This window comes from Poecilia reticulata, chromosome 2 (assembly GCF_904066995.2).
Source record: "Poecilia reticulata chromosome 2, P_reticulata-male-v2, whole genome shotgun sequence".
Taxonomy (NCBI): Eukaryota; Metazoa; Chordata; class Actinopteri; order Cyprinodontiformes; family Poeciliidae; genus Poecilia; species Poecilia reticulata.
The window spans coordinates 41,510,684-41,531,745 of NC_088831.1; the positions used below are offsets into that span (position 1 = coordinate 41,510,684).

At 38.0% G+C, this 21,062-nt stretch overlaps 1 protein-coding gene across 2 annotated transcripts; it reads left to right on the plus strand.

Moving 5' to 3' along the window:
- Positions 1–223: 223 nt before the first annotated feature.
- Positions 224–20,218, plus strand: LOC103461779 (thrombospondin-type laminin G domain and EAR repeat-containing protein). 2 transcript variants are annotated; one of them, XM_081604653.1, is made up of 19 exons: positions 224–354; positions 905–1,014; positions 1,119–1,237; positions 1,330–1,452; positions 3,459–3,644; positions 7,311–7,375; positions 7,445–7,606; positions 7,693–7,925; positions 8,197–8,287; positions 8,358–8,511; positions 10,853–10,984; positions 11,331–11,448; positions 11,528–11,642; positions 13,597–13,777; positions 15,258–15,316; positions 15,403–15,579; positions 18,475–18,653; positions 19,146–19,247; positions 19,327–20,218. In XM_081604653.1, the coding sequence occupies exons 5-19, from the start codon at positions 3,563–3,565 to the stop codon at positions 19,478–19,480; spliced, it is 2,004 nt and encodes a 667-aa protein (XP_081460779.1). In that variant the 5' UTR covers positions 224–354; positions 905–1,014; positions 1,119–1,237; positions 1,330–1,452; positions 3,459–3,562; the 3' UTR covers positions 19,481–20,218. The 2 variants fall into 2 exon arrangements, with proteins under 2 accessions (XP_081460779.1, XP_081460780.1); XM_081604654.1 differs by lacking the exons at positions 224–354; positions 905–1,014 and having other exon boundaries at positions 1,080–1,237.
- The last annotated feature ends 844 nt before the right edge of the window (positions 20,219–21,062 follow it).

The window sequence follows — 21,062 nt, forward strand, 5'->3', positions numbered from 1 at the left end:
CCGGGATTACTGGGATTGAAAACTCTCAGATCCCAGCTGCTCTGTCCTGTTACCCAGTTGGAACTTCACAGCTCCACATCTGAGAACACACACTCTCACACTGGAAGTCATCACACACCTGTAGGAGTGTGAGACAGGTGAGGGGGCGGAGCTACATGGGAATTTCTCTGATGGACGAACCTCAGATCAGCTGCAGCTTTGCTGTTTTCCACAGACCACAGAGTTCCCGATGCTGCCGCTGCTGCTGCTTCATGTCAGAGGTTCATTTATCATCCCAGAAGGTGTGGATGTGTTACAGATCTCACTGGAGCTGAAAACAAGGCCTCAGGGCCTCCGACCAACAAGTATGAACAGGTATCAGCGCTTACGTTTGCAAAATGATGTAAAAACTCTCAAACCTGCAGTCTGTCCGGCTGCCAGCAGAGGGCAGTACTTCAAACCATCTTTTTAGTTCAGTTTTCTTCTTTGGTGTTTTACAGTGGAATTGATGGATCCATCTGTCTTCAGTCTGGAGTGCCACAAAGATGCCTACTGGAATCACTGTTATTCAGTTAATAACGGATACAGAATAGGATTAGAGCCACTGGGGAAAAAAAACTGAATTCTGAGAAAAAAGTCAGAATTATGGGGGTAAAATCAGATTACTGAGGAAAATGGTATGTATGAATTCAAAGGAAAAAAAAAAATTGAAATCTGAAGAAAAAAAATTATACGTTTTTTCTTTTCAGCGACCCTAATCCTCTTCCATATAGTGATGATCAGATATGCAGATGATATTCTGAAAGCTGTCCAATGATTTCACTAAGGAAACTGAACATGGTGCTTTCGTGTTCGAATGCAGAAATGCTGATAAGAATCAAACTTTCTTCCATTTAATTTAAAATAATTACATTTTCATCCTCAGATCAATCTGCTTCAAACCATTTGGATGCATCACAATCATCATCATCTGAATCCTCCTCCTCAGGTGTGTCCAGGCAGGTGGATCACTGATCTGACATGTTTGTTCCCCAGGTGTGTTGAGGTGTTCAACCTCCCAGCTCCTCCCTCTCTTTTATATTTAAATGTGGGTCGTGCGAGCTCGTCCCGCTGCAGGTGAAGCCTCTCTCTCTCCTCAGTGGGACTCCACCTGAAGATCAGCTGCAGACAGCAGCCGTCACCTGGACAGGTGGATCTACTCAACTCTGCACAGGAATTTAAAAAATGGATCATCATCGTTCTGATTTTAGGATTTAAGGTTGGAACTGAGCTGCTTTGTGTTTTAATGGATCAGAAACATTTTAAAAACCAAAATGAAAATAAGTCATTTTTATTTCTGATTGTTTTTAGATTCTCTTAAATCTGATGGCTTGATTCCAGATTATTTCAACTGAACTGGTTATGGCAAGGATTTACTCTTAAATCAGAAGAACCAGAACCAAAACTGGACCTCAGTGATCACTTTTCAACCAGGTTTGACTTTATGTTACTAAAAAGCTCCAGAATCTGCTGATTAAAGAAGCAGAGAGATAAAAACCTGTTTTAGAGCTGACTTATGGCTCTTCTGAACTCTTTAAACAGATGAAAAAGTTTTATGTTTGAAGTGTTTCCAGAGTTTTCTTAGTCTTATCAAGAAATTACAGATTTGCTTCATTTTGTTTGACTTATATAAAACTTAAACTTTCTAAGTTATTACCTAAAAACATAAAAGCAAAACAATTTGCTCAGAAAATTCTGAACACAACCACAAAGAGTAAAACTTTAAGATGTGTTTTATCTCGTGTCTGATCTGGATTTAAAGAAAACATAAGATGCATTACTTTTTTGAAAAATAGTTTTTTTTTTTACTTTTATGGCCACCTTTGTTACAGTACTATTTATATAACAAAAAACCCGACTCAAAAATATGTTTTTGTTGCATGTATGAACGTCTAACGTCCAACAAAGGCATTTATACATGGAGTTGTGGTTACTAATGATGATGATATGGCTCTCTGCCCAGGTGGGCATAATGAGCAGGGCGACAAATAAGATGATAAATTCAACCAGTTTTCTATTTTTCTGCATGTTTAATAGAAAGTGGAGACTCTGTGTGGAGAATGTGAGCCACTGCTGCAGATTGATGATGTATTAAAAAGTTTACTGCTTACAATAAAAATATGGAATATTTTGAGTAATCAGACATCAACTGGATTATTATACACTAAATAAAGTTTTTTTTGCACTTATGAAACTTTTATTTGACTTTATAGAGCCTAATAAATGAGCAGCCATCCATCTGTTGAGATCATGTAATATTTAATCAATTTTTGTAGTTCTTAAATTACATCTGATTATTTATTTTATTACTATAATGATGAAATTTGTTTAGTTGGGAGACTGGAAGCATGTTTGTGGGTAGATCAGGTGCTTCATTTATTCAGAATCACCTCTATAAACACTTAAATAATCATTTTTGTTGTTTGCATGAAGTACAGATGTATTATTAGCTTCAGATGTGGTTTTTCCTGTTTGCATGTCAGGTTTTGGTTTGTTGTCAAAAAGTTGCAAAGACCCTGATTATGTTTTTATAGGTTAATAGGTGAAAGTTTCTCTCAGATTATTTGAAGTAAATTTCTTGCAGCTGCTTCTAATTTGACTCTTTTAAGCCAATATTGTTTGTTTAATACTCCAGTTTATTTAATGGCAATAAACAAAAATGAATTCTTCTGAAATCAGAACATCTGAGCAGAATTGATCCAAAGATCTAAAAAAATGCAACTAAATCTTCACACATTTTACAAACTTTATCCAGTATGTAGTGAGCACCTTCTCAAAATCTGCCTGGAGACAACACACAGGAGTCTCTGATTGGTCTACTTTGTTGCTAAAAACAGCAAATTAGACTAATTAATATTTAGTTGGAAAACTTTCACCAACTTTGATTTATTCTGCTAAATAAAGTTGGATCACTTTGATTACCTTCACTTTTTTATATAAAATAAAAAGAAATGGAGAATAAATTCAGATTTTTATTAATGCTGAAATCATTAACTCAATTTAATCACAATGAATCAATTATTGAAATAATTATTTCAATTATTATTAACTAATTTAGTAATCAATGTACCATTAAATGGAGTACACAGACTCAAAAAAGGTCATTTGCTGAAAAAAGCTCAACATATTCAGAGCTGAAATTAAGGCGCAGTTGTACAAAATATATTACTAAAGGATATGTTATTGTATTTTAGGGAGTAAAATATTTATTTTGTTTAAGAAAATAATTACTTGTCTTTTGCATCTTTTAATGTATTTCTAAAATTGTATAAATATAGCTTTAAAGGTTAAATTAAAAATCTGTGACTTTTTTTTTTATTCGATTACAAAATAATCAATAGAAAAACCGATTATTAAGATGATTGTTAGTTGCGAACCTGATTTCTTTTTTTTATATATACATCAACCTGACTTTTTATTTCTGATGTTTCTCCTCTCAGGCCTCTGAAGATCCTCTCCTCATCCTCATTCATCTCTGACCCTCATCAGCATCATGACGCTGCATGAAGCTGCGCTGAGTTAACCAGCCGCTAAAGGAGGCGCGATGTTGGCGTGTCGCCCCCTGCTGGTCACCTGGGCTCTGCTCACCTCCTCAGTCCGAAGCCAGAGCTGGAGGCCGTGCACAGGTCGGTTCTCACGCAGCTTTGTAAGCCACTGAGGTCCACAGATGAGTAGAGTAATCTCAAAAATTATACTCAAGTACTTCAGCATATTTTTACTCAAGTAAAAATTGTAGCCGTCCAAGACTCAAGAAAGAGTAAAAAAGTATTTACTTTTTTACTCTTTCTTGAGGGCTCAAGCACTGACTTATCAAAACATCAATCGTTTTGATATTTAAAAATATTTAGAAATCAGACAGACCTACATATAAAGTTATAAATAAACACATTTATTTGTATAGCCCTTTAATTTTTGAGAAAAAAACGTGGACATTTCTGAGCTTCAAAAGTTGAAGATTTTCTAGAAAAAACTTCAAAACTCAAATTCCCAAGTTTTTTTTCTAGATAATTTCTGAGATTAATGTAAAAATGTCTGGGGGAGTTTTCACTCAAATGAGTTTCTCTTACTCAGGAGTTTGTTTTCTCATGAGAATGTTTTATCTCAAAAATTTTTGGTGGACATTTTCTACTTTTTTCTATCTATACTGGCCCTTATACGACATCCATGTCGTATAAGGGCCATCCATCTTGTTCAGCAGGCTGGTTTCTACCAGGCTGATTAGAACCTGGAATCTTTCATTTAAACTATTGAAGACTGAAAGTCATGACACCGTGAGTCCAGAACCAAATGTTCTCTCCAGTGGATCGTCCTCTGTGTTTTTTTATGTGGCTCAGACGTTTCTGCTGCTTTGCTTCTTTGAAATGTGAGCCGTGTTTCTGAACTTGTCGTCCCCTCCCTCCATTCATCCTGCATTGATCTGCTGCTGCACCAAAACACACAGACGGCCTCAGAGGAGCTTAAAGGGGAATTCCAGCTGAAACTGATGTCGGATAAAATGAGATTTATCCTCCCTCGGCCTCCTTTACATCTGCTGGTGTTTAAGACGGAGATAAACCGGCGACGCCGCAGTGATTCAACTGATGGGTTTCTTCAATAGTTATGTAATCATAGAGTCTTTAATTAAAATATCAACCTGGAGTGAATTTACTGACTCATTGTCAAGAATCGATATTTATGTCCTCATGGTATCTTTAACTAGCTTTAAAATGTCAGCTTTCAGTGAATTTACTGACTTTTTACAGTCAAGTCATTCTTTTCATCTGAATAGTTCTGGAGATTGGTCCCCCGGTCACATAAGATTACAACCTGAACTGGACATTTAACGTCTTAAATATTCAGTTCGCATTGTAATCTTAATTATTTAATTTAATTTGATTCAAAAATACTTTATTAATCCCTTAAGATAGATTGGATGTTTTTCTCTCTCTCAAAATATCCAATATTCTACAAAGATGTTGATGGCATTAGGAAGGAAGGATCTTCTGCAGCAGTCAGTGTTACAGCAGTTCTGATGAAGCTTCTGACTGAAGACACTTTGTTGTTAAATGACACTCTGATGAAGAGGATGCTCAGAGTTATCTGTAATGTTTTTTGTTTTATTTGCAATCCTTCTTTTTTACGTTTAATTTAGGTGTAGATTTGGTAAATAATTCGAAAGTAGCTTGAAAATCCTTTTTGATTTGAGATGAAACGTCTTCAAAACAAGATAATATGTCCAGTTGCCTTCTATTTAACACTTTGACATTTTTATAGTTCAGTACTTGAAAACGATAGAGCTGTTCAGGTTGACTTATCAATTGTCCACCTGATAAATTCTTCTAAAATACCTTGAATGTTACATTTTGGGGCAGGATTTTATGCCTCTCCTTTTACTTTATCAGGTACACCTGATCTGCTACTTATTGATTCAGTCACTCGCATGGTAGCGACTTTGTTCATAATCTGTCAAAGTCCTACTTGTTCAAACCAAGATATTCAAAATACAATCACTGATTGTCCAGTTCTGGAGAAACCTTGTCCTACAAAAGCAGTAGATAATCAAACCTCTAAAACGGGAAACTGAAGCCACAATTCAAACAAGATGGCCAAAATTAGATGGTGACAGATTGGAAAAATGTCTGTTAAATTAATCTTGATTTCATCTGCAGCATTCAGATGGTAGAGTCAGGTTTTGGCTTTAATAACATGAAAACATGGATCCGTCATGATTTCTATAAACTGTTCAAGTTGGCCTGAATTTGCATTTAGAGGACATTTTTAGCTTTCACTGGAGCAATTTGACGTAGATTGGATGTTCTGGATCAGAAATGCCTTTTACCATTTTTCTGTGCATTTCTCTAAACATCCTCTTTATTGTACATAAATTGTTACCTTTTCTCTGTTTGTCCTGATTTTCTCTCAGCACATAAAACCATGAATAAATGCTATAGCAGCAAACATTGCAGTGATTTATCACTGTGATGTTTATCTGTGGGGACAGGAAGCTGAAACTGTTTCTGTTTTTAGATCCTGCAGCATCAAACAGAGGAGCCCATCTGACTCTGAGCAGATAAAAAAATAAATCTGACGATTTACAGTCAATGATACGGATCGATCTGAGAGAAGGCCGACTCGTTTATTGTTTATCAGCCTCTGTTGGAGGAAACGGATCTGGATCTGGTTCTAGTTTCCTCCAGCTGCTGGTTTCACTTCACCTCTATGAAAATCAGCTTTCACGGATCTGAACTGACCAGCAGCAGATAATCTGTCCACATCTAATCAGGATTTATTTTTGGCTCTAACAGTTTCCAAAACACCAATGATTCTAATCAACAACAACCTGAAAACCAGGAAGCTGCTGCCTCCCGGGGTTTGATAGGTTGGAGTGAAGAGGTTCAGTACCAAGTGGGAAAACTTCACAGAAACGTCTGTCTTTGAAATGTGTTGGAGTCCGAAAAGCAGGAATAGATATTCCAGTTTCACCGGGATGTGAAATACCTGTTGACCAGAGATTATGCAGGAATGACAAACTAATCTGAAAGTATAACAGCTAAAGGTTTACCAATAGTGTATAAAGCCTTGAAGGATCCTTTCTAGAAAAAACTTCTTACATTTCTAAAGTCTATTAGTTCATTGCTCCAACTTGAATTCATCTGGCCACGGAAATTATGATTCACCATTTGAGAAGTTACACAATCAAAGATTAACAGCAATAATTTGAGTTATTTAGCCTGTAATAAATGTAATTAGAAGTGAGGTACTAGGCAAGCTAAATATTTAGTTGGAAACTACATATTTTAGTGCGCTGATTACAAACAGAAAAATATTTAACTTGAATGTTAATATTTAGTTTGCCTTCTAAGTATTTAGCTTCAAACTAAAACTAAATATTAATTTTAATCTAATTATGTATTTAGCAAGCTAAATATTTAGCTTCAAACAATGTATTTAGCTAGCAAGTTAAATATTTAGCTGCACACTTTAGCAAAGATTTTAACTGCATATTTAACTTTATAAACATTTAGCAAGCTACCTATTTAGCTTGAAGTTAAATATTTAATTTGCTAACCAAAGGCAAGGTAAATATTTAGCTTCAAACTGAATATTTGGTTATCAAGACATATATTTAGTGTTCTAATTAAATATTTAGTTTGAATGAATAACCCCGTGAAAATATGACTTTACAGTCACTTTACAAACGGCATCCTAGAGGGAATGTTTTGCTTTAGTCAGCAGAAATCCTCTGAAATATTTTCAGTTTTTCTGAGTGAATCTCAACTCCAGAACCGACTATAGTCATGTTTTCCCCTCAGACCTGCGTCCTATTGACCTCCTGTCCAAAGCCCTGCCACGCCCCGGACAAGCCACGCCCACTCAGGTAGGACACTAGAAGAAACAGATGAAGGAGCTTTAACACATTTATATGACCAATGTTCTGTGCCAACAGGTGCAGATGGTTCAGTCCAGAGGGTCCAGAGGTATCAAGCTAACCGGCACCACACCGACAGCTCTGAGTTTTACCTCCTCACAGATATTCACCAACTGTGACCATTTTCCTTCTGAGTTCTCGTTGGTTGCCACCATGAAGATACAAAGACTGAGGAAGAAGGTAAACATAACAGAATCTGCACTGGTCCGGTCCTCTCCAGTCCAGCTCACAACCGTCTAACCTGCTCTCTTTCTCTCCGGTTTTAGACGAATCAGTACATCTTCTCTGTGGTGAAGGAGGGATCCGAGTCACTGCTGCTGGGGCTACGTGTCTCTGAGAACTGTCTTCACCTTCTGACCTCTCCCCCTGGTGGTGGGGGACGGAGAAGGATTAGTTTTAAAAATGTCCGACTGGACGACAACAGATGGCACACCGTGGTTCTGGCTGTGACCGGTCCTTACGCCACATTGACCGTTGACTGTGGACTACCTGTGGAAATGTGAGATTCTAGCTGGTTTTAACTAGTTCAGGGTGGTTAGAACCGGTGAAAACAAGTTCAAACCTGTTTATCAGGGTTTAGGTCAGTTTTTTATCCAACTCTTAGACCAGGTCAAACCTGCTTAAACTGGTTTGGTTGGTTCATTGTTCAACCCATAGACTTGTTGAACACAACAATTTCTTTAAAGATTTCAACCCATTTTAGAGAACTTGCCATTAGTATCATGGACCAGAGCTCTGTCAGCCTTCTTAACTGGTTTCCTGTCTCTCAGTAAACAGGTCCGGACCTTCCCAAGTACTCTGAGCACCAGAGGGTCCAGGTTCATCATCGGCAGCAGGGGCCACTTTAGGGGCCGCTTCTCTGTGAGTGTTTGATCAGAATCTTAACCAGATTGTTTTTCATGCAGAATCACACCGGTTCTTTTGTGTTTAGGGTCTACTTCGTCAGCTGGTTCTTCTTCCAGGCTCAGACGCGACACCCAGACTTTGTCCCAACTCTGAACCCAGTCTGGCGGAGCTCTCTGTCCCGCAGGTCCTCAAGTCCTCCCCGTTCCAACCGGACCAGCAGGGCTCAGCCTATCCATACGGTAAGAAGAAAAACCAGCAGCTCATACAGATCTTCATCAAATCAGAACAGTTCATCTCACAACAGAAGAAACCTTGTTACAATTTAAAGTTTTGACCCTAAATTATAGCATCAAATATGATGGCCATGATCCAACATTACTTCATCTAATGCTCTGTCTGCGCTGACGAAGATTCTTTCATCTCAGCATGCTGAATGCCTGAAACTGACAGCTTGTTTCTGATTAATTATGCTAATAACTGCCAGTTAATTTCAGAGCACTGATTTTAAGTGTAGCTAACCCCCTGGTAAAAGCATACATTTTGAAAAACTCCATAAAAGTGGGCGGAGCCAAGATACAATTGGGGGCGTGGCCAAATGTGTAGATGGGCGGCGGTGGTTAAGTGAGGCTGTGGTCAGGACGAAAGATGTACTCTTGCTAAATTAACAACTTTTTCACTATATTGGATGACTTTTCAAACCCCTAGAGCACACATAATCATCTAATTCAAATAATCACAGGACTTGATGTTCCACAAAAAGTACTTAATTTGTTTACATTTGCATCCACTAAACACACAAGTGGCAATACACTCGCATAAACAGCAAACCAGAAAACTGTGACAGCACCTTTAAAAACTCTTCCATCAAATGTTTATTTTGATTCAGTGTTGGAAACACTGATGCCTCCAGATGTTTAGTGTAGATTCAGGAGGAACCGAACTCACCTGTCTCACCTGTTCAGACTGAAAAGCTAAATATTTCTCCCCAGGGTTTCCATACTTTCACTGTGGCGTGTTTTCAGTGTAAACCTGGAGCTGTGATGGCAGCAGTGATTCAGTAACCTGAGCTCCAGACTGACTGACAACCTGAAGAATGGTTTTGTTGATCAGTTTTAGGCTCTGTTAGCTTCTGTATCTCTTCTGCTTCTGTGGGAAACGCCAACCCTGCTGGGATTTGTAGTTCTGCTGAAGCTGGGTGTCTGCTAAGGATTCCTGGATGTAGTTCTAGTTCTAGGGTTGTTTCAGGGCAGATATTTTGGTTTAGTAAAGCTGAGTACGAGTTGAAGGTTTGTCCCTCTGTTTGATGTGTGTTTCCGTGGCGACAGGCGGGTGAGGACAAGTACAGGTGCCGCGGTCAGGACGTCTGCTGAGAAGCAGTCTCACCTTTTCCTTTCTTTTCTTTTTTTTTTTTTAATCTGTCTGATCTCAGCTCTGTTGTGAATCTCCTTGATTGATTAGTCAATAACGATCACAGACATATTTCAGACATCTTCACAGGTTTTTCTTCCAGGCTCCTGATGACAAAGTTAATAAAGTTCAGCTGATTGAAGTTCAGCACCGATCCTGTCAGACTCATCATGACTCATGGTTTATATAAAGCCGCCCGAGGTGCGTCTTAATTTATGTACCTGCCTGCAGCTGAGCGAGCCATGCAAGCTGCCGTCGCCTGAACTTGACCTCAGATTTCTAAAGGGAACGCCACCAGAGATCACGTTTTTATGATCTGTGAAAGAGTTTAATCCACCCTCAGCTTTACAACTGAAAACACACCCAATCATAGAAAACCTCAACCCACAGAGAGTGGGAACGCAGTGCAATGAGGATTTATTTTTATTAGAGGCAGCACGACAATACAGTCCTGCATTTCAGGCTTGGAAATGTTTTGGAAAACATTGGGATTGGGAAAAATTACGGCAAATAATACTGTCTAAAAATGTTGCTGTGACTCTCAATTCCTTGTGTCGCAGAGATGGTCAGAGGACTTCCAGCTAATAAATCAAGTTACTCAAACGGAAACTCAAAATGGTTTGCATTTTTCTTATTATGCAGAGCAGAATATCAACAACATTCAAGGAACATAAAGGACATTTTGAGAGGACACTGTAGAAAACTTACAGAAAATAAGCCTGATGTAAACCTTGTCCAGTGTCCATTTCTCTGAACCTGGAGGGATGAACTTCCAATGATCCACCATAGAGTCTGAAACAGAAATGGGCTGGTTACCAGTATAAGAAAAACTACCTTTCAAGCACTTTCCAAAGATCTGACCCGGCTATTGTCCTAATCTGTCCCCAACACAGGATGCTGGAGAATATAAAAAATGAAAGATGAGACAATAACTTCTTTGAATTGTTGGACACATTAAGATGTGAAGAAGAAGAAGAATGGGACACAATAACTTCTGAAGTGCTTCAAATCCTCAACGAAAGAACAGTTTTTAGATGTCCAGAGAAAATATGGATACCTCAAAATATGGGAAAACTGCACGGCGTCATAGCTTCAATGGACGTTATTAAAGATTTATGTTCCTTGGGTTTAGTTCTGCACCAGATTTGACCTCTTGTTTTGTTTCTCTTTCAGAGGCAGAGGCCAGAGTGACTGCAGGCGATCGTCCTCCATGTTCTGGCCCAGAGAAAGGTCAGCTGTGGTTCAACATTCGGAAGAAAGGTCTGTTCATCTGTGACGGGATGATGTGGAGGACGCTCATGCAGGGTGAGTCTGACTGGATGAGACGTCACAGAACCCCAAACTACTTTTGTTTCCATTTACCTTAAAATTACACAAATTGGAATTATGAAAATAATTACAGTTTCTCATCCATTGCTGCTGTTGGAGTATGTCAGCTGTGCATCAGATTTACCGGGGTACCAGAAACGTGTGAATACAAAGGTTCCAACCAAAACCTATTTATCTTTTTTTTTTTAATAAAAATTAGCACAATTAAGTTCCGACCCTAGTTATTTTACACGTCATCAATTATTTTTGCTTAATGATTAGTTTTTGAGGTTCTCTAATTTAATAATAACATCTAAAACAAGTAAATCGGTCTTCTTTGCAGATAAAGAGCGTCTGGACTATGTGGAGGACTACCAGGACCTCTACACCCGCTCAGAAACCTTAGATGTGGAGCTCTTCTCCATCCCGTCTGAAGGCCTGTTCATGGCAGCAGCCAACAGGTACCAGAACCAGAATCCCTCCACATCAGCTCTCAATGATCTTTAATCTTCATGGTAACAGCCTTGTCTGTTCTTACAGGGATTCCCGACCTGGTTCTGGTATTTACAAATGGATTAATGGGTCGTTCCAGCTGTACCAGAACGTCAGCACACAGGAAGCTCAAGCCTGGAAATATTTCACCATCGATGACAAGGTGGGAGTCACTTAAACACAGCAATTGTCCGTGGTAACGCCAGGTTCGAGAAGAAAGCTGTGGTAGAAACCTGATCTAAGGTCATGAAAATAAAGCTAATGTGGAAAATAGTCTCCAGAAGTCAAGATTAAAAGGGTTCTGCTGCCTCACCTGGACCCAGAAAGAGTTTGATGCTTCTTTAGGGTGACCTGTGATCATGTGGCCTGTGAAGGTGTGTTCAGGCCTCCTGTGTTCTCATTGTGTTGGCGTGTTTGCTCTTAGAGGAGCACAGGTGTTAACACAAAGCTCTGCAGGTATTCACAGCAGCTGTGCACCAGCAGACCTGGACTGAAAGTAAAGATCGGAGAGAGGAAGGATCTTTAATTCAAAGAACCACAGATCCATGTTTGTCCTGGAGTTCTGGTTCCATCCAGTTCTTTAGTCAATTCCAATTCATTGGATGGATCCACGTCTCTTTGCGTGAATCTGATTTTTTTGTTTTTTATTATCCCTGAGTGGCTCTGATGGTTTTTTTTCTGTTTACTCCTTTGCAGGGATTTTACCTACATTTTTCATGTCTCAGGGTGAATCTTGTTCACCTGGGGGTTTTAATTACTTCCCACCAAAGGTTTAATTTTTTCCCAAGATTAAGTCGAGTTCCTAGACTGTTTTCTTAGCTGTGAACTTGGTAACCAAACTATAAAACGGCTACATTCATTTTTCCTCATCCATTGTCAAATGTACACAAACAAGCACAGCCTGGGACTTTATAGAGGCCCACTGAAAGTCCTTCTCCATGTCCTCTAAAGCATAACTTTTTGCTTTAACCACAGAAAGCATCAGATTGGAGTTGACCTTTGAAGCTGAGGTCTCTGAACATTTCTTGCATTGTTGTGGTTGATACAATGTCACACAATAAATCTGGGTGATACTCCCATTTCTGGTAGAGAACATCTCTGGCTTTGAATGCTGCAGCTCTTGATGGCTTTTTACCCTTAAATTTCTACTTTTGAACAGTTGTTTAAGTGCTTCTGGTTGTGGTCATACAAGGTATTGTTTTATAACCAAGAACAGCTGGTTAGCATCCAAAAAGCCCAATTAATACATGAACTACAACCCCAAATCCCTGAGGAGTTAATACAAAGGAAGAGCAGAGAGAAGGAGGAAGTTCTTCTTTTGATCATAGCAAATAATGATCGTATCCCCTACTCCAACATCTCTCTGTGTGGCTTTCTAACCATATGGCCAGACGGAGATTTGAAGTGGACTGGCAAAAGCAAATGAGGTAGACTAGCAGTGTATGCCATCATCCAGGTTGTGTTAGTGTAGAGTCTTTACTGGCCGGATGTTGAGTTCTAAGCATGTCATGACAGTAAATAAACTTTCATATAAAGTCTTCAGTCAGAGTCTTTTGATGTATTGCAGACTGACAGCTGCTGGGTTTCCCTCCTGCCTACATCACAACCATCCACAGCAACTCTTTGAAGACGCTGGATGATATGAATTACAACAACATTTAGATTATCTTTTTGATGAAAAGATATTATTGAATTGAATTGTTGGTTAAATCTCAGACTTAGGCTCAGCAGGGTGGTTTTCTTTTCTCTAGTTGGCCATTAGAGCCAATTTTCACCTGTGTGGAGAAACTTTGGGATAATGGTTGACGGTTGGTCAGTTGGTGGGTCAAAATTAAAAATTAAGGAAGAAGTGGTAGTTCTCCAAATATATTCAGAGCCCAAGCTTAAACTGGTTTGTGCTTCACGACAAAAGACCAAACTTGGAGTTGAAACCATCATCCTTACTGGTTTATTTGACAGAGATGAATTCCCCAAAAGTGAACGATGTAACTCACCAAAGCGTTGGAAAGAACTGGTTAGAGAAGATTCTGGATCATCAGACATTGTATTAATTAATCTTTAATGCAGACAAATAACAGTTGTGCAACAGATCATGGTTTGCTTCCTCCACCCTTCAGGTTTTCCTGGTGGTGGCGGACATGCAGAAGGCAGAACCTGAGCTGTCGACCATCTACCGGTGGAATCGTCGGCAGAAACGTTTCCTTCGCTTTCAGACTCTGGAGACCCACTCTGCTCGGGACTGGGAGGCCTTTCACATCCACAACAACAGCTTCCTGGTGGTGGCCAATCACATGCGAGGTGAGCTGGAGCAAAACATCCAAAAACAAAGTTTCCCTCATGTGAGGCAGTTTGATCAAGTTTTGATGCAATAATGGTTTTAGTCTTATCTTTGGAGGTAACTATCTACTTCTAACACAAGAAGACTCTCATTTCAGGGACATTTGCCACTCTGTTATAAAGGAATCAGTCTGTTAATAGAAGAATTTCTGCATCTTTATTACTGTTATGATTGTACTGACATGAAGCACATTTTATTTCTTCATCAGAGTGTTTTCTGAAACATGTTTTATCCCTGAGCCATCTGTAATCAGACGTGTTAAATAACAAGCTGCAGTGTGGTCAGGTTCCTGTGTCTCTGCTGGTGAACTGTAACAGGATCAGAGATGCTGATCCTTCTGCGGCTCGTTCGTTCGTTAAGAGCTTCAAAACACGACTATTTGATGTGAGGAAAGTCGTGGTTTTTCAGCTGATAAAACACTTTAGAGTTCAGAGAGCGCTGCTATCTCCTGGCCTGTGGACCTGCAGCCACTTCAAACACACCTCCATCTGCACGCTCAAATGTTTCCTGTAGAGATAAAAACAAACTCACTGGCCCAAAGAGATTGTTTGTGATCTGAGAGGAAAGAATGCAGGTGAACTGGGATCAGAACATAAACTGTAGGATGCCGTCTGAGACTCATCCGCACACAGTTTGAGAAAGCTGCAGTTCAATTAGGACTCCAAAAAGAATCCCAGTACAACCAGTTAGGGTACCAGCCATTATTGTAAGATAATTTTAAGACGGAACCACAAACTAGCTAGAAGGTTCATGAGAAGTACAGGGAAGACAGAACTCCTGCTATGTGATCCCCTTGGCAGTGAAGGTTTTATGTTGATTTTTGATGATGGACTGATAAACTGTGACAATCAATAGAAAAATCGTAGTTTTTTATAATCTGATACCCTCGTGTGTGGATGTTAAAGAGGCAAGATAAAATACAGATTTTAATCATCAATACAGCTGAATATCATCTGCATATGTGAGATATGATGAAACCATGTGAACAGATAACCAGACCATGACCATGACCCTACAAAGATAAGGGGACTGAGCACTCGGCCTTGGAGCACACCCTATCAGAGATGGCACCTCGAGTTGCACTCGGATCGCAAAGATAAGACATCAGACTTGACAAACTTTTTCCTTAAGATTTGAGACTTGACTTGGATTTCCCTTTTAAAGTAGTGAGACTTCACTTACATTTTCCCCTTAAAGACTTGGAACCTGATTTGTACTTGGAAACAATGATTTGAGAACATCTCTGCTTTCTATACTATGAGATGGAAAGTTAATATTTATTTTTAACAACTCTCTATATCAACTTGTACAGCAGTAGATCATAACAGAAAAAAATTGGTTTAAAGTTTTAAGGACAGACTTTTACCATTATTAACCACCAGAAGGCGAAATGTTTGTCTTCAGCTGTTAATATGAGAATCTGTGCCTGTCTGTCCTCAGCCAAAGACTCCAACCATAACATCCACAGTGTGATCTACAGGTGGAACCCTGACACAAAGGTGAGATTCACTGGCCTGATGTCAACATGAGAAGATGTCCAATACTCTGTGTTTATGTTTGGGATCTTTGTCCTGCTGTCTTCCAGCTGTTTGAGGTGAACCAAACTCTGTCCACGTCCGGAGCCTATGACTGGGAGTTCTTCACCATCGGCCCGTATCATTTCCTGGTGGTAGCAAACACCTTCAACGGTCAGAACACCACCATCAGCTCCACCATCTACGTCTGGTTGGACGGGCGTTTCCAGAGCTTCCAGAACATCACGGTCAGTGTTGAGATGCGGGTTTGGATCAGGGCTGCAGTCAGCATCTGATGTGAGATGAAATCCACCACAACTTTTTAACTTTAGCACCCTCTAGTGGTGAAATTCAGACATATACTGTTCAATTTAATAATATTCTGGTGACAGAGATGATGTGATGACACAAAAACACCACAATACTGAGTGACATCACATACAGGCTGCATTTGATTGGAGCAAGTGAGAGTTTAGCCTAATCCCTGAGTTTAGACTATCAGGCACAGTCTGTTCTGCAACCCTCCAGAAATCTGATTCTGATCCAGTTTATACATGAATTCAGTTACAACGGATAGATTGAAGTCCAGATTTGAACTTCAGTAAACAGATCAAAATAAAAAATCAGGTGCCATTAAGAACCCTTTTTGTACTGGAGCACCTTGAAGAACCACCTGCTGGCCTGACGGGTCTCCACTCCAGCAGCAGCTGCCTGTTTTTCCTTCACTCCGTCTATAATAAACCTCCTCAAACTGCAGTAAAACGTTTTAATGCGATGACAGAAGTCAGAACATAAAATAGAAACATAAAAATCAGCAGCAGATTTTTAGAAATACATTTTAATCTCTGCCTGCTGGTGATGATGAAAAGGAAAGTTCAGGAAACCAGCAGTGAGTAATTAATGAGAGAGGAAGAGGGGATTTTCCAGCTCAAGACTGAAGAGAGACTTTTACTGCATTTTTAAAACCGCAAAAACACATTAAATCCTCCTGCTGTGTAATTTAACCTCTTCCAGTAGCACACAGGTGACACATTATCACCAAAAACACATCAACATCTCACTCTGCTACTCATTTTTCTGAACAGACATGTACAGATTAGTTTACATTTTATTGATTTACACAAGAAATCCAAGGATCACAGCATTTCTAAAAAAAAATAAATAAATAAATATTTTTCTAAATAAAATATCCAAGCTAATCTACATCATTTTTGTAAACAAAAATGAGTGACATATGTGCAAAAAGTCAAATGTTTAAAGCTTATAAAGCTTCTCATAAGTGATTTTAATAAATCTGGATGGGTCTTATACACATAATTTATAACAAAATTCCAGTTTCTTGTGTTCCCAGGGACTTTTTTTGGAGCATTTGTCTCAGATTAAATAAATGTGTTATTTTCCCATAATGATATGATGAGCTGTAGTTGTGTTAACAGTCACCTTTTCCTTACAAACACCTACAATCAGCTTCCCTCTCCTGTTTACTTAGGCTAACAAGCTGATGCAGGTTCCTTATCATTTGATTTCAGGAAGGAAATACTGATTAGACATAAAATCTGACTTTTTTCCCCGTACAAGTCCCAATTTTCAGATTTTTATTAATTTTATTTTCTCTCTTTCATTCTAAAAAATTACAAATGAACTAAAATATTTTCAATAATTAAAATAACAAAAAATAATTTATTATTTAAATCATTCTTTCTGTGAGTTGTACAACAGAGTTGGCCAGGCTGTGGGAATTTTTATTTAATTATGAGGATGTAGTCGTAATATTAGCAAATAAAGACGCAATTTTACCAGAAAAGAACAACTAAAAAATTATGAGAAAAGAGTAGTTTTAAATTAAAAATAAGAATCTGTTGTGACGACTTCAGTTCCAGTCTGTAACGAACCCAAAATTATTTGGGGTTATTCATTTTAGTTGATGTTTTCCCCTTTTTGCACTTTACGTAATTTTATTTTCTATAATAGTTGATTGACTTCCGGTTTCAACAACCGGAAGTCTTGTTAAAGACTTGTTAAAACTTCCGGTTTTAACAAGATGCTTTTATTTTGATAAGACGGTTTCCTTTGTTTATGTGGTAGAACGGCGGCTTGACAACAGCGTTGGCAAAATGTATCTTATTATTAGCGGTCCCTTTTTTATAGAAGCACGAGGTATGTTTATTTGTATACAAGAATATTTCTTTTATCTATTTATCGGAATTGTAAATTTATTTAGTATAAAAATACTGGTTTAGTTTTTTGAGTCAAAGTTGATATTTTAATAGTGAACGTTATTTTTAGTTGAAACGTTACGGTTGTAAGAGCATTATTTGTAGCTTACACTGTCTTTTGTTTGTACACACAGCTCTTACGGTGAAACTCCCTATAAACCTGTTCATCAGTAAAGCCAATTCCTTAATTTAAAGAGGGGTCTGCTAAAAATTATAAATGAACAAAAAATATTTTCAATGATTAAAATAACAAAAAATGTTTTGTTATTCCTTCTGTGAGTTGTACAACAGAGTATTATGACCAGGCTATTGGAATTTTTATTTAATTATGAGAATGTAGTTGTAATATTAGCAAATAAAGACGCAATTTTACCAGAAAAAAACGACTTAAAATTACGAGAAAAGAGTTGTTTTAAATTAAAAATAATAATTTGTTGTGACGACTTCAGTTGCAGTCGTTCTTTTTTCTAAACAGTCACAGTTCTTGTGTAATCAATTCGAACTCCAGCTACTGATAAAAAAAATTCAATGCCGATGTGTTAAAAGATGAAGTATTTCTATTAGGTATTAATTATTATATGTAAAACCATTAACAAAGTATAACTTCACCAGATTCATTCCTCAATTTAATTTTTTGTAATTTTTTTGTTGGAGTTCTCATAAAATTCATAAATTTTGTAGCCTGACCCTGACTCAAAGTCCAAATAAATGGAATCAGAAAAAAAACATGCTTATCAAAAATGATGACATGACTCATCCATTGGCAAAAAATGAAAAATCCAGATATTCCAAAAATTTAATCTTCAAAAACCAAAAATTCAGTCAATCAATTTTCTCAATTAATCACCCAGCCCTAATAATAATCAGTAAAATTTCTCCTGAAGTCAGAAAACTTCCCTTTAAAATGTTTCCTTCATCCCCTGGCAGACGGTTGGAGCAACGGATTGGGAGATGTTCCAGATCGACGGCCGGTTCTTCCTCGCCGTCGCCAACAGTCAGCAGTTCTCCAGGAAATCCCAGAGTCTCTACAACATCAACTCCACCGTGTACGAGCTGAACATGTTCACCCAGACCTTCCTCCGCTTCCAGGACATCCCGACTCACAGGTCAGCCAATCTACTTCCTGTTGTCATTACCTGCTCTTTGTCTGTTTATTACAAATTCAAGCTTTGCACATCACTCTTCCATTTTTTTTTACCTGTTCTCTTTCTTGTTTGTTAGTGTTCATTATTTCTTCACCATTAGTTCTTTGGCTGTTTTTTTTTTACCTGCTCATTACACTGAAAAAACACAAAATCTTACCAAGTATTTATGTCTTGTTTCTAGTCCAGTTGTCTTAATACACTTAAAATAAGACAAAACTATTTTACAAGTAACTTTTAAGCAAAATATAAGGACATGTTTTAAGTAAATGATTCCTTAATATTATTTTAAAAAGTACTATTTCCACTGGCAGAGTTTTTCACTTATAACATGAGAAAATTTTGTTATAATAATCTGCCAATGGAGGAAATAGTATTCTTCTATAAACGTCTAAAATGAAAGATTATTAACCCTTTAAAATCTGATTGAGTGTTTTTATTGTTTTTTTTATTCAGCGCTCTTGACTGGGAGTTCTTCACAATCGGAGACGAGAAGTTCCTGGTTGTGGCGAACTCTTATGATGGCAGTTCGTACTCCGTGAACAGCGTCGTCTACAGGTGAGCGAACTTCATCTACACCTGTGCAGGTGTTGTATCTGACTTCATCTGACCAGCAGTGTGTGTGTGTGTTTTCCAGGTGGCAGGGCTATGAGGGCTTCGTCCCGGTCCACAGTCTGCCCACGTTCGGCTGCAGAGACTGGGAGCACTTCACCACTGAGCAGGGCTCCTTCCTCATCTACTCCAGCGCCACCTCAAGGCTCAGCAAGGTGTTCAGACTGAAAACGTACTGAGAGGTTCTGACTGGATCAGACTGATGTCCTCACGTCTCTGAGGGCGGGGCTTCAGGAGGAGTCTCCTCTCTGCCAGCTTCAACCTCAAACTCTGAAGAAAGAATACTTTATTTATAAAAGAAGCACTTTTTAAACTAACTAAATTATGATAAGCTCTGCAGACAGAACTGATCCAGATTGCAGATTTATTCTTCACACAGAGCATTTTTTATGCTTCTAGTATATCTGCCAGTTATTGGTAGGTTAACAACAGTTTTATTTGACGTAAAAATAAATTATAAACTAATAGATCTAAAAAAAAAAAAAAATCCATTCTGAAAAATATCACATTAGGAGGCTAAAAGCTGAAAATATTTGCTTCTTTTTGTGTCTATTTTCATGATATGAGGTTGCTTAGGCTCACGTGAAGATTATTTATCTGCTTCTGTTTTTGAATCAAAGTTCTGGAGCCCCATATATAAACACTTTTGTGGATTTCCTACTGAAACTGGGCGGATAGTAAAAAGTGAAAACATTATGTACATAAATAAATCAGGATGAATGAAATGGTAAGTATGCACAGTTTGAGAAACATTTCCCTTTTACATCCCAATCAGTGGTCTCCAACCACATCGAGGGGTTGACATTTAGTCGGGAACAGGTTGTGGTCTGTTTCCAGCCATTTTCTTCATTTGAATGAAACTTTATCTAGGCCAAGTCTATATTCAATGTAATTAAAATTACATTATTTATCCTGAAGGGAAATTAAATGTCATAACTCACATCATCCAAGTACCTTCAAAGAGTTGCTGTGGATGGTGATGCTTTGGAAAAGAAGGATTTCTGGTAGCAGTCAATCTTGCAACTAATCTGAAGACACCTCTGACTGAAGACTGTTGCTTTCTGACATTCTCTTGACTTTCTTCACATTCTAGTAGTTAAATTTCTGAGCAGCAGAGATAATATCTAACCTCCTAAGTGTCACCAATATTAATTTCAGAAATTGCCTCCTCATTCTTGAAGCATTTGAAGTATTTTGTAAAAATGATACTTGTTATGTTTTACTGTTTTACTAAGTCAAATTTCTTTGGGTGTGGTCATTCATCAGCATTACTGCCCGCTGCTGCCCTCTATAGGTTTCTCTGCTCAATCATATACAAATCTTCACTGAAATGTTCTCTGAGGTCTAAAATTAATGACTTAATGAAAATTGTTTATGTAAATGATGTTAAATATTAGAATTAATGATGCTTTAATGAATTTCTGTTCTATAATAGACTCTTTCTTTGGCCCTGTTTCAATCTGGCCTGTTTTTTTATTGCATTTATTTATTGATTTGTGTTTTTACTGCAGGACAGTAAACTCACTACTATTCGTTGTTATTTTGTAATATTGTAAACCCAATTTTCTCCTCAGGTTATAAAAGAGCTACTGTAAAGAAAGAAATTCTGAGTTTATTTTCAAGTAACTTTTTCTGTGATACATTTTCTGTGCTATATTTAAAGTGAATATAATATTTTGATAACCTAAATCAACTTTTTAATTGAACTGTTTTTATTTTATTTTGAAATTCTATAATTTATCAAATTCTTTTAAAACCAAT

Excerpts from the sequence above, each read along its gene's own strand:
- LOC103461779 (XM_081604653.1), top strand. The coding sequence starts at position 3,563 with ATGTTGGCGTGTCGCCCCCTGCTGGTCACCTGGGCTCTGCTCACCTCC. Across the intron at positions 8,288-8,357 it reads ACTTTAGGGGCCGCTTCTCT|GGTCTACTTCGTCAGCTGGT; the intron begins GTGAGTGTTTGA and ends TTTTGTGTTTAG. Across the intron at positions 13,778-15,257 it reads GGTGGCCAATCACATGCGAG|CCAAAGACTCCAACCATAAC; the intron begins GTGAGCTGGAGC and ends GTCTGTCCTCAG.